General features: G+C 44.2%; 1 protein-coding gene across 2 annotated transcripts in view; it reads right to left on the reverse strand.

Moving 5' to 3' along the window:
* Positions 1-205: 205 nt before the first annotated feature.
* The window catches only part of RTN3 (reticulon 3), a 57457-nt gene continuing 44457 nt past the window's right edge, over positions 206-13205 (reverse strand). Inside the window, exons 2-7 of one of the 2 annotated variants that reach the window (XM_029956465.1) lie at positions 7298-7505; positions 5120-5258; positions 4600-4669; positions 3590-3636; positions 2719-2777; positions 206-1126 (exon numbers count right to left, since the gene is read on the reverse strand). In XM_029956465.1, the coding sequence (XP_029812325.1) occupies positions 1081-1126; positions 2719-2777; positions 3590-3636; positions 4600-4669; positions 5120-5258; positions 7298-7505 (569 nt within the window). In that variant the 3' untranslated portion in view covers positions 206-1080. The remainder of the gene's footprint in view (positions 1127-2718; positions 2778-3589; positions 3637-4599; positions 4670-5119; positions 5259-7297; positions 7506-13205) is intronic. The other variant, XM_029956464.1, reaches the window with a different exon arrangement.

Here is a 13205-nt window from a genome sequence, read left to right on the forward strand (position 1 = left end):
GCTGAGGGTGAGACCCAGGCGCAGGTGAGAGAGGAGCATGGGAGGGAGGAAGCTGCGCAGAGAAGATCAAAGCAAAAAAGGCCTTTTGTTTCTGTATTCGCCTCTTGAGAATGTCCCCCCGCGGACGGAGACAGGGTTACAAGAAGTCAACATCTGAGGAGCCCACATGCACGTTATTGTTTGCTCTCTAACGAGTTTACAGCAGTGCACAGCAGTTACAGACATTTATTTCATAATAAGAAAAGTACAACCATATTTATTAAACTCGAGGTGAGGTGGGCAGGGGAGGGAGAAAAGCACATTCAGGAATGAGTTCTCAAACTGAAGCTCAGAACTGGTGCCCACAAGAAGTGACACAGACACCACCCTCCCAAATGGCGGGAACTTTCCTTCCTAGGATGAGCGGGAGAGGGCAGGCTGTCACACCCCACTTCCGGCTCCATTCCTGGTTGCCAGACGGCATTCTGGGCATTGGAAATGCGCACTGTCACCTACAAGTTATTCATAGACTCGGAAGTTCTGTCATTACGTGAAGAAGTGGAATGTCAGGAGCAGCAGCTCACGCTGTGGGCGGGAAGACGTGGTCAGGAGCTGCCAAAGACCCGTGGGAAGGAATCCCATGCTTGTCCCCGGATAATTTCCTCATAAGTTAATCATTATTTCTTAACTTAAAAATAAGGGTAAAACTCTGATGGGAAGCTGTGTCAGACTAGTCCTTGAAAACTGGATAGCAGAATCCAAGAGCAGTGCTTTGTCTCTATTTTCTCCTTGACCTCCAACCTCTCCCCTTTCAAGCTCCAAGTAAAAGCCCCACCACCATTAAGGTTCTGATTTATCCTACTAGATTCTTTCTTTATTCTTTTGGGTCCTAAGATATCAGTTCTTTTTCTCAGTCCAACAATTCTTGTGCTTGATACTGAAGGTAAAGGGAAAGGAGGGGAGAAAACACCAAATTAAGAAAAAGAAGCTTGGAATGCAGGCTCAAGCTGACACTGAGCACGTTCCTTCATAGTACAAGTAATAACGTTATAACTATTAAGTGGTGTTTTAGTAATTGTTGCATTTCTGGTTTCCATGTACTTATTCTGCCTTTTTCTTTGCGATTCCAGGGAGTTTTGCTTGTATCCTATTGAAGAAAAATAAAAAAGAAGGTGAAAACACGGACATTGGTTCTAGGTTTGTACTTTAACCGTGTACTGGAAGACAGCCCTGAACTCGCTGGCGCTCTGGGAAAACAGCCTCGCATTTCCAACAGGCTTCCTCTGGATGAAGAGGCCGGGCAGAGGCTGCTCAGGGACGGGCTGAGGGGCTGGCGAAAACCCACCCCTCTCCCTGCCCTTTCCCTGCGCGCACCTCCTGGCCCCTCCCAGGCGGTTCCAGAGGGGAATGAGGGGTGTCCGGGCACACTTCCTGCCATGTCCTCCACACCAGCAGCGCAAGGGCCCTTTTCTCCGGGAGTGCTACGTTACCCACTGGTGCCCCAAAGGAACCGGAGTCAAGGGTCAAGGAGCAGGCGACAATTCCCAGCCCCCCACCGAAGACATCAGGTTTAAAAGCTAAGCTGTCGCCATCTTTCCCAACGAGGAGTAAACAGCAACCAGATACGTATTTGCGCTAACTGTCCTTGCCTGGTCTCAGCCCCACTGTAGCCCTAAAAAGTGGAAGAGCAAGTACAGACCCTGCCCTGGCATCAAGCCCGAGCTGCGGCCCTGCAGTTGGTGTCCACGTATCAAAACTGGGAGAAGCACCAAAACCTGGCGTGTGAAAGGGACCAGAGCTGGGGATGCGGGGGGGGGGGGGGGGGGGGGGGGGGGGGGGGGGGGGGGGGGGGGGGGGGGGGGGGGGGGGGCACAAAAGAGACTTAATTGCTTTTGATGTTTTATGTCTTAAATATCTGAAAATGGAAAAATGTTAATATTTTATTAAAAGTATGGGTTCCTAAGTGTTTACTGTAATTTAAAAAACTCCAAAAACCCCCAAATGGTTCCTTGATAGAGGGAGTCATAAAAATGTCTACCAATATTTTATTACTACTTGATTTTAATATTAAATTGGTTAAAAAAAAAAAAAGAAAATCGAGGGACTTGGTAGTTTTAGAAAAGAGGTAGCTTTGTGCCTTGAGATATTTATTTAGTAAAACTCTCATTTCCGAAAAGATAGGGAAGAGTTTGGCTTAAAATTGATACACGTGAAAATAGATGCATGCACACTGGGAACCAAGAACACTTAAAGGCCAATTCTAAAAGGCAAAGATTGGGGCGCCTGGGTGGCTCAGTCGGTTAAGCATCCGACTTCAGTTCAGGTCCTGATCTTGTGGTTTGTGGGTTCGAGCCCCGCATCGGGCTCTGTGCTCACAGCTAGCTCAGAGCCTGGAGCCTGTCTATGGATTCTGTGTCTCCCTCTCGCTCTGACCCTCCCCTCCCTGCTTGCACTCTCTCTCTCTCTCTGTCTCTTAAAAATAAATAAAAAGCACTAAAAAAAAAAATAAATAAAAGGCTAAAGTTCTAATTCCATCGATACTTTTTAGTTTAAGACACAAAGAATTTTTTTTAAAGAAGCAGATGAAATAATTTTTAGTAAAATCAAACTATTAACCAACATTTTTTCTTCCGGATGAAAATTACGTTCTTTGAGTCAGTTATTTTACAGAGGAGGCTAAAATTAATTGGGGAAAAACACACCATGTCATGAGAAAATGTGGAACTTAAGCATACTTACTTTTCAACAATTGACTTGGTCTGATCGCGGGCGATGCCAACATAGTGATCAATCTGGGTCTTGAAGGAAGGAAAGAGTTATGGCAACACACAGATTAACAATTTTCCTGAAGGTAATGCTGTTGTTCAGTTTAATCATTTAAAAAAAATAGTACTGCATATTCTGGGAAATGAATATAATGCCCCTTAAAAAATATTTTAAAAACTTAAGGTTTCAGAATTTAAATTGTGCCACAAACACCTCATACTCTGTTGGAAGTAAAAATCACTCATTTCTTTTGCAAAGGTCTTAGTTGCTAGGTGTTTCCTTTAGAGACACTGAGTAAAGCATTTTCTGGATACTAGAAACTGTCTGATCTATACTTTGTAATCACAGATGTGTTTTGGCTCCCAAAAGCATACCTAACAGCATAAATAACGGATGACGTCATCTACAAAGAATAACCTTCTCTCATCCAGCCCGGCTCTGCGTAGGCCATTCCGCGGCGCAAAGATCCTTTCACACCAGTGGGATTCCCGTAATAGCTGTTGTAGTTTAGATTTCTTTTCAGATACCAGCTTTTATTTATTTAAGCATTTTTTCAACTTAATGCATCCACGTGATAAAAACTTTTTTTTTTTTGATAAAAACTTAAAAGACACAGCAAGCACAAAAATAAGTCTCCTTCCTACCCTTTTCTCTCCTACACATTCAGTTTTTCATGGTACAGGAGACCACTGTTACCAATTTCTTATAGGCTCCTGACTTCTAAAATTTGACTGCAGAAATGGTTAGAAAATGGTTGCTCCAAACTTTCAATGCCTAAAACACGAACTGAAACTAGTCATAATCAACAGGCTTATCTGATTTAAAACGGAAGACACGTGCTTACCTTGTACTTCTCATAGACAATCGGAACACTGAAAACGAGCAGCTCAGCTGTAAGAGAATCACAGGACACGGCGGGTGCCGATGTGAGGTGGTCAGAAAGTCCCAGGACTCAAGTAACATCCACCATTTTCCCCATGAAATACAGGGAAACATAAGCCTTCAATTTGAGAAATCCTACCTAGAGCTCTCAATTAAGGCAGTTAGCTGCAGGTACACAGGCTGCCTTCCTTGTTTTACAAAGAACTTCCAAATTATGAAGATGATTTTTCCTTTAAAAATATGTATTTATCTTTGAAAGGGGTGAAGGGGCACAGAGGGAGAGAAAGAATCCCAAGTAGGCTCTGCGCTGACATGGGGCTTGATCTCGTGAGCCATGAGATCATGACCTGAGCCGAAATCAAGAGTCAGGCACTTAATGGACTGAGCCACTCAGGTGCCCTGACACTGATTTCCCTAAGAGCCCCATATTTAACCCAAGTGTAGACAATTCTCCTTTACTTCTAGCTGTTTTGATACTTTTTTATAGTTAGAACCTTTCAATAAACCTATGGCCACAAGCCTAGGTTCTTCCCACATCCAGTTCAAGGTTTACGGATGTTAAAGGCTGAGCCAGGTGGCAGAGTGGAGACAGGCTGGGCATTCTCTTTGCTGCGACCTTTACCAATCACAGATGACCCCTGAACACTGTGGGATTAAGCGCACTGATCCCCGGTGCGGTTCGAAGTCTGCATCCGGCTGCTGACCCCTCGCCCCCAACTTTACTAACAGCCTGCTGTTGGCCAGAAGCACTTCCGGTAACACAGTCAATTAACCTATTTTGTATGTTACATGTATTCTATACTGTATTCTTACAACAAAAGTAAACGTTAGAAAATCGTCAGAGAAAATACATTTATTATTAGTGCACTGTAAAAATTCTATGGACAAGTGTTATGACCTACGCAGTGCAAATCTGTATTAAGAGCTAACTGTACTTCACAGGGCATGGAGACATTTTCCTTGTCACCTTACCAAGAATCAGAAGGGTGATTCCATTGAAAACGGCACCGACATAGGTCATCAGCCACATGAAGACAGCCAGCTGTGAAAGCCAACATCAGAAGGTTAAGCGGGAATGAGCATAATGCGAAATTTAGGCTAACTGATGCCATTCTCTTCTTAACAACGAAGTCTGCATAAATTTAGTGATACAGGCCATCAGTAATTTCAAAAGGAAGGTTACCTCACCTGCACCAGACATCTGGAGAGGCATCAGGCAATTCGGTAGTTCTCTTAGGCTCAGACTCTGACTGTATTTCTGTCCATTACATTCACCTTGTTCTGAAGTTCTTCAGGCGCAGGGGACCCTGCCTACTGACGCCTGGCCCCGGTTCACTCCTAACCCCAACGCAGGAGGGGAGCATACATGTGTGTCTGTGGGTGAGGAAACTCGGTTCCCTGGTTTTCCTCGGTTCCCTGGTTTTCCTCGGAGCTATAACCTAGCCCCTGGCTTTCCTCAGCCTCACCACCAAAAGCTGTAGAAGCAACTAACCTTCAAGGAGTCAACCAAATCTTCCACCAGAAAGAGACGAATAATGAGCTTCAGGGCCCTGTTGATGTGCACCATGGCGGCGCTCACGTAATTGTGGAAAGCTTCTGAGGACACAGTGATGTCCACGTCCAGGTAGGCTCTTCCAGAAGAAGAAACAACAAGTCATACATTTGTCAAGGAAGATCTTGTTCTGTTGGCAGAGCAGTTCTTTAGAGCACGATCCTCCCCCAAGGGCGGGCACACCGCGGAAATCTGCGGGGACGTTTCTTGCCGTCGTGGGGCGGGGGACACTGCTGCCCTTCAGCGGGCAGAGGCGGAGATGCCAGACGCCCGCACAGTGCGGGGTGCTCTGCACAGTTATGCCCTGTGCAACTTGTGCTGCCTCACAGGGTATTCAGGAAGGTGTTTCTAATTATCAAAAAGCCCAGGACATATATAAACAAGGTATTTCCCCCATAGTTTTACAAATCCTGAATTTTTTAACACTGAATTTTGTTCCCACTAAACTTCATTGGGATGGTTTTTACTATTTTGAAAAATCACCTCTGTAATGGAAATTATACATCTAACTCCAAGTATCTGATGTCTGTATTTATTTTGTGCGTGTGTGTAGTCATGTCCAAGCAGTTGAATATTGAATAGAATACATACTATTTTATTATAAATGGCTTTTTATCTTATTTCTTTATAATTAGTCTACTTTTGAAAATATTTGTAGATATCTATGACTTTTCAAAATGATAAAAGAGGCATTATAAAATATTTGTTAACAAACAGGAAGGTGGTGGGGGGCACCTGGATGGCTCAGTCAGTTGAATATCCGACTTTGGCTCAGGTCATGATCTCACGATTCGTGGGTTTGAGCCCTGTGTTGGGCTCTGTGCTGACCACTAGCTCAGAGCCTGGAGCCTGCTGCAGATTCTGTGTCTCTTTTTCTCTCTGCCCCTCCCCTGTGCACGCTCTCTGTCTCTCCAAAATAAATAAATGTAAAAAAAAAAAAAAAAAAAAAGATGGAAATACGGAGTTTGACAGGGCTGACAACTACAGAGAAAGACAGACCTGGGTTCTGTCCCAGACACACTACAGAGCGGAGATGCAACCACGTGCTCCTAACCTGCTCATCCCCTCGGTACTGAGGGCCTCCTGAGTACCAGACCCTCTGCTGTGTGCTGGGCAGACCAGGAAAGAGAAGACTCCTTTTGCCTGAAAGAGCCTACAGTCTTGGAAAAACAGAAAAGGAACGGGCATGCTTACTTTCTGTATTTAAGAAAATATTTACTACCAAATACAAAAATCACAAAACCGGCTGTTGTAGTGCATACAACTTAGCAGTACACACTTCATAACCCACCACAGCGTCGTGTGAAAGAGGAAAACCCTGCCGAGCCGGCTGGGCTTGTGGCGAAATAACAAAATGTATTCACTTGCTGAGCACTTACTGCTTGACTAAAACTAACCTGCAATAGCCTTTTTAATGCCACATTCAACCTAAACCGCCTGTTCTAGTCTCACCAAGAGAAAGTAAAAGGACCAGAGCTGCGGCCACCTAGGACCCCTATGCCATCACAGTGCTGAGAGGCCTGTCCCTAGAAGAAAGGGGTTTTGAAAAAACCATCATTTGCGAATGTTAAAAATGTTTACGGCCTAAGATTTTCAAGAGGAAAAGTGTGAGGAAAGCATTTGTTAAAGTTACAGCACAGTGAGGAAAGCTGGCAAGTGGATTCTAGAAATGCACGACCTCCCGACTTCATCAGGCCCTGCTCCCGATATTAAGAAAACTAACGGAGAATTAAGAAGGAAATCAGCGATAAAACTAAAAGCAAACATGTCAAATTCTGGTATCACCAAGAGTTCAGACTCAGTATCTAGACTTCAAAGTTGTTTTCAGATTTAACTACATGGAAGCCTAACTATGTCCTTGGGAACCCACGTGACTGAGTGCTGGCCTGGAGGCCCCGCTCAGGAATTCAGACTGTCTTCTTTGGCCTTGAAGCGTGGGTTTGTCAGAAAGTTCTTGGCCGCTTTTTAAGTGACAAGGTTTTTAGCTGGTTCACACAAGTGATCAGCTGTGTCAGATCCTGTAATTCTTGATGTCATCAGGTCTGGTTTGTTGACCTGACCGGCCTCAGCAACCCCCTCCCTAAACTGTACAGTGTTACTTGTGATACTTCAACTCACTTGAATGGATGGCCCTCTTCTGATTTCTGTACAGCTTGGATGACAGACTTGTAGACCCTGAAGCTGATGGTGACAGAGAGAAGAGCCAGGATGAGGTAAGAAACCACACTGATGACACTGAAAGCGGCCAGCGAGAGCAGCATGATCAGTGTGGTGCCAAAGACGAATCCAGTCTTCTTCACATCTCGCCAGAAAATCAGATCGTGCACTGCCAAAAGAAGAGGGGACACAGGTTACATGTGGCCACGTGGCCAGCACCGCTCTTGGGCTGTGCCCTGCACACCCGAGAAGCATGGCGCCAGCGTGCAAGGCCAGGCGCGGCCCTCCGTGAGAGAACCGGATGCACGAAAATCCAATTAGATCGGAAGTGAAGATTCACACTCTGAAAGGTTCCTGTGGTTTCTGGACAGGTTCATAAAAACTTAGAAACTTATTCTTTTAGGGACGGCTACTGAAGTGCAACGAGGTAAAGTGTCATTTTCTTTAAATGTTTCAGCAGAAAGGTTGTACAGCAAGTGTGATAAAGTACTGGTAACTGTTGAATAAATTAGGCAAACCACGCCGAGAAATTATAGTTTGGTCACTATAAAACCAAAGCTAATGTGCAAATTGTGCCGGGCCAGAGAGAGTGATGGATAACAACAAACCAAACTACTAGCGTTAGTTAACAATGAAATAGACCAGTCTTTCTGTTAATTTGAAGAGAACTCAGGACGGATTATGATGGGCAGGGGACCATATCATTATCTAAACTACAATACCTCTGGGGACGCCTGGGTGGCTCAGTCGGTGAAGTGTCTGAGTTTTGCTCAGGTCATGATCTCACAGATTGTGGGTTTGAGCCCCACATGGGCTTTGTGCTGTCAGCCCAGAGCCTGGAGCCTGCTCTGAATGGTTTCTCCCTCTCTTTCTGCCCCTCCCCCACTCACACTTTGTCTTGCTCTCTCTCAAAAATAAACATTTAAAAAAATTTTAAAAAAACCCACAATACCTCTGAAAACAAAAGGGGCCACTATTAATAACTGTTAGCAAATAGGTATAAACCAAGACCGTCTTAGGCAAGTGGGTCTTACGGCAGGGCACATCCAAACTGGAAAAATCTAAGTTCTACTGCTTACAGACACCTCAAAAAATGCGTGTACAAGTTGCTAGCAATTACCTCCTATCTAGCAATGACACTATATTTGAATTTCAACCTGTGAAGGTTAATTTCCACAGTAATGGCCCTACTGCAGGATTCCTCTGTTTATAAAGAGCAGCAAGGGCTTTGGAATTGGAGACGAGTTTAGAGTCCTGGTAAGTTTTAGCTGTATGGTCTTAACTGACCTTTCTAAACCTTTGTTTTTTTCTTTTGTAAAGCAAAGAAAGTAGTATCTATATCCTAGAGTTGTTTCATGGACTATATAAGGGTAATGCAGTAGAATGCTGAGCACTGTAAATGACATATAATAAACACTCAAATTTTAACTATCATCAAAGTACAGTAGGCCTAGAAGACTGTGATTGTGGGTAAGATGAACTTGAATCTGTTCAAGTGGACCCTCTGGCACCTAGTTCTTCCCCATATTCAACCACAATACTCTCCTCTGAAGCCTAACTTGCTGGAGCTGAAGCAACCTACCTTGAAACGTTCACTCTAAAGATACGCTGATTGTACAGAAGAAGTAATCACTGGTTCAGAGATTCTAGCCAAGGGACGTGACACTTGGAGAAATACGAAGTACTATGACTGCTGATGGGAAGCTGAGAATACCACGTAGTGACGTTGCAAAGGAGAGTTGGGAGGCAGGTCAGGCTCCCCTGATTGGACATAATGGCTGAACAGAGCGCTGCCTTCTTATGAGAGCAAATACTAAGCAGGATTCCTAGTCAGTGTCCAAGTACATACACGTCACAGTTCCTAAGGCCACAAGTACAGCTTCAACATAGAATGTTTAGGAATGGAACAAAGAGAAGCCATGTACCTCTTGGTGTAATGCACGGAGGACACATCACTCCTATGATACTCATACCAAAAACATAGAAGACAAACTCAGATTGAGAAATTTACTCCAACATGGATGGATTTAGAGAGTACGCTAAGTGAAGTAAGTCAGGCAGAAAAGGGCAAATACCGTATGATTTTGCTCACATGTGGAATTTAATAAAAGAAATGAACAAAGAGAAAAGAGACAAACAAAAACCATATTGTTAAATACAGAAAACAAACTGGTGGTCGCCGGAGGGGAGGTCGGTGGGGGGATGGGTGAAGGAGGTGAAGGGGATTAAGAGTTCACTTATTGTGATGAGCACTGAGTCATGTACAGAATTGCTGAATCATATTGTACACCTGAAATTAATGGAACATATGTTAATTACACTTTAATAAAAAAATAACAAAAATTAAAATAGGAGTAAGGTGATTTCACGAAGCATAAAATCCAAATGTGATCAAAGACTGAACACTGGATAAAGGGACAAAAATAGCTATAAAGGACATCACTGGGACAACAGACAAAACTTGAATGCGGACTACAAAACTGATAAAAGTACAGGCGACCCTTGAACAACACATTTAAAAAATTTTTTTTAATGTTTTTTATTTATTTTTGAGAGACAGAGAGAAAGTGCGAGGAGAGGAGGGTCAGAGAGAGAGCGGGAGATACAGAATCTGAAGCAGGCTCCAGGCTCTGAGCTGTCAGCACAGAGCCCAACATGGGGCTTGAACCCACAAACCGTGAGATCATGACCTAAGCCGAAGTCGGATGCTCAACTGACTGAGCCCCCCAGGCACCCTGAACAACACTTTTAACTGCATGGGTCACTTACATGTGGATCCTTTCCCCAAGACCGTATGGTGCTTGTATATGTATTTTTTCTTCCTTTTGACTTTCTTAATCACATTTTCTTTTCTCTGGCTCATTTTATTATAAGAATACAATATATATAACATACAAAATATGTGTTAATTGACTATGTTATTGGTAAGGCTTCCAGTTAATAGTATTCTATTAGTAGTTAAGATTTTGGAGAATCAAAAGTTATATGTGAATTTTCAACTACATGGAGGTCAGAGTCTGTTACTGTGAGGTTCAAGGGTTAACAGTACTGTATCGATGTTAAATTTCCTAAATTTGATTAAGTATACCGTGGCTACGTAAAACAAAATTCTTGCTCAAAAAAACAAAAATAAAAACAAAACCCCACACCCTCCAAAGTCGGGGTGTAAAGGGGCAGGATGTTTGCAATCAGCTCTCCTATGGGGAGAGGGACACAGTGATAAAGCAGAGGTGGGCAAATGTCAGGAACTAGTGAACCAGAGTGCAGGTTACATGGGAGTTTTTTGTACTACACATGCAATTCTGTAAGTTTCAAATGTTTGAAAGAAAGAGAAAAAAGAAAGAAAAGCTTACAGGATAAGACTGGGGCCCAGAGAGAAAAAGACTTGAACGCATCAGAGAAGGAAAGAGGGGTAGCGACATTAGCCTATATGCAAACCTAAATGAGCACAAGTCACCTGGTCCTCGTGAACCCTACTGCCATCTGCTGGGAGACTGTTCTAAGAAGTATTTAAAGCTACAATGATAACACGTGTGAATGGTGCCCCTAGAGGTGTGCAGTACATAATCTGCACAATAGCATAGAAGGCCCTGGGCTGGGCCTTAAAATCAATGGTAGAATTATGGTCTGGTCTAGAAAAGGGACCCACTGATGAAAGGTGGGGGATAACAGGAAAAGTCAGCAAAAGCTGATTAATACCTCAAACCTGCCTGGGGTGCTCTTCCTCCACAATTTCACATGACTCGCTCCTTCACTTCATTTGGGCCCTGGCTCGTGGGATACCTCCCCCAGAATGCACACCCTACCTACCATCCGCTTCCATTGATTGTGCTCCATCTCCTTATTCTGCTTTACTTTTCTTCAGAGCGCGGATCACTTTCTTTATAGCAGCTCGTCAGAGGTCACTGAAGGCTTCAAACACGGCTCCGCTACTACCCACAGTTTGCACTTGTTCCCCGGCAACTCCCCTCCATCTGTGAGAGGCCCGGTTCCTGCACCTACATCCTACCAAGCACAGTGGACTTGGATTCTGAGGATACAATACTAGTGACAGGAACTTGGCACGGTCTGGAAATGCTGTCCTCTGATCCTCAAGGAAGAGTTATAGGAGGTGAAACACACAAGGACAAAGGGAAGAAATGACGCAGCTGCCAGAAGTTTAAAATGGTGACGCTCCTGGGTTTCGTGTTTCACTGCGTAACCAGGAAGGCGCCAAGAGGCTGTGATGGTTTAGTTCCATAAAATGTTCTTTCTTTCTCTTTCCTACTTTCATTCATTTGCTCTTACTACTTCAGTATAGAACCTTTTAAAGATGGAAATTCCTGGGGCACTTGGGTGGCTCAGCTGGTGAAGGGTCTGACTCTCGGTTTCAGCCCAGGTCATAATCTCATGGTTTCATGAGTCTGAGCCCCTCATCAGGCCCTGTGCTGGCAGAGTGGAGCCTGCTTGGGACTCTCTCTCTCTGTCTCTCTCTCTCTCTCTCTGTCTCTCTCTCTCTGCACACTCCCCCCCTCCAACTTGCATGGTCTTTCTCAAATAGACTAAAAAAAATAAATAAAGCAGGGAACTCCTTTTTAAAAAATTTGATCTATTTTTAAATTTTACATCCAATTTAGTTAGCATATAGTGCAACAGTGATTTCAGGAGTAGATTCCTTAATGCCCCTTGCCCATTTAAGGAATTCCTTATTTTTAGTGTGTTTTTTCCTTCCTTTCCCATTCTTCCCTTCTCTCAGCAAGCTTTAAGTAAGTGCCCACCATGTGCCAGGCAACTCCTAGGAACTGGAAATATAATACAGTGGTGAACAAGGCAAAGAAGATCCTCACTTACTTTCTGGGCAGGTGGGGGGGGTGGAGGAGAGGCATGAACAACAAACAAGCAGTGTCCCTTGTACCGGAGCGCTGTAAGGCTGATGCGCACACAGGCATGCATGACAGAAGCGAGTGGTCAGGAGAAGCCTCTCTGAGGACTGACATGACAGGGGAGACATGAAAAATGAGGAGCTGGCCACGCAGAAAGCCAGCAGAAGGGTGTGACAAGGCTGGAGAGACTGTCAGGGGCTAGATCATGGAGTACTTTCATGGAACAAGGTCAGGAGCATGGATTTTAACCTCAAGTGAAATAGGAGCCACTGACGGTCAAGCGGCGGTACAGCGGGATAGATTGTATTTTAAGAAGAGGACTACTCTTGCCGTATAGAAAACGGCCTGGATAGATCAAGAGTGCAGGCAGAGACTCCCTAGAAGGCTAACACGGAGGTTCAAATGCAAGATGGTGGTCATTTAGATTAGGATGGGGGAGAACCTGGTTATAGACAGGATGTGGGAGATGACACTGGGAAGAAATATGGGTGACACATAGGTTTGGAGTCTGAACACATGGATAGCTATAGTGTGATTTACTGAGGTGAAGAGGAGCAGAGTACAGAGCATGTTAATCTGGGGATCCGTGTTTAGAGACATCCATTATTAAAGAAAGCAGTTAAATCTACCAATGTGCAACATACAGGTAAGTCTGTGTAACACACAGGTACGTCTGAGCTAGAGACACATTCGGGAGTCACTAGCACACAAATACTATTTAAAAGTCATGAAAATGGATGAGGCTGCCTCGGATGGATAGGGAAGAAGGCCCAGGTCTTAGTTCTCCAGTTCTCCAGTATTTCCTAATTGAATAAAACCAGAGGAGCTAGAGACAGGGACCAGAGGCGATAACCAGGGAGGCAAGGGAGGATTAGGAGAGTATGGAGTCACAGAAAGGAGAGAGTACTTTGAGGAGGTGTGGGAACTGGCTAATTCTAAGCTTGAATAAAGAAAAGAGTAACCCTGGACTTGGCAACACGGAGGTAGCTGGTGATCTGACGGAAGCT

This window comes from Suricata suricatta, chromosome 11 (genome assembly GCF_006229205.1).
Source record: "Suricata suricatta isolate VVHF042 chromosome 11, meerkat_22Aug2017_6uvM2_HiC, whole genome shotgun sequence".
NCBI classification, from domain to species: domain Eukaryota; kingdom Metazoa; phylum Chordata; class Mammalia; order Carnivora; family Herpestidae; genus Suricata; species Suricata suricatta.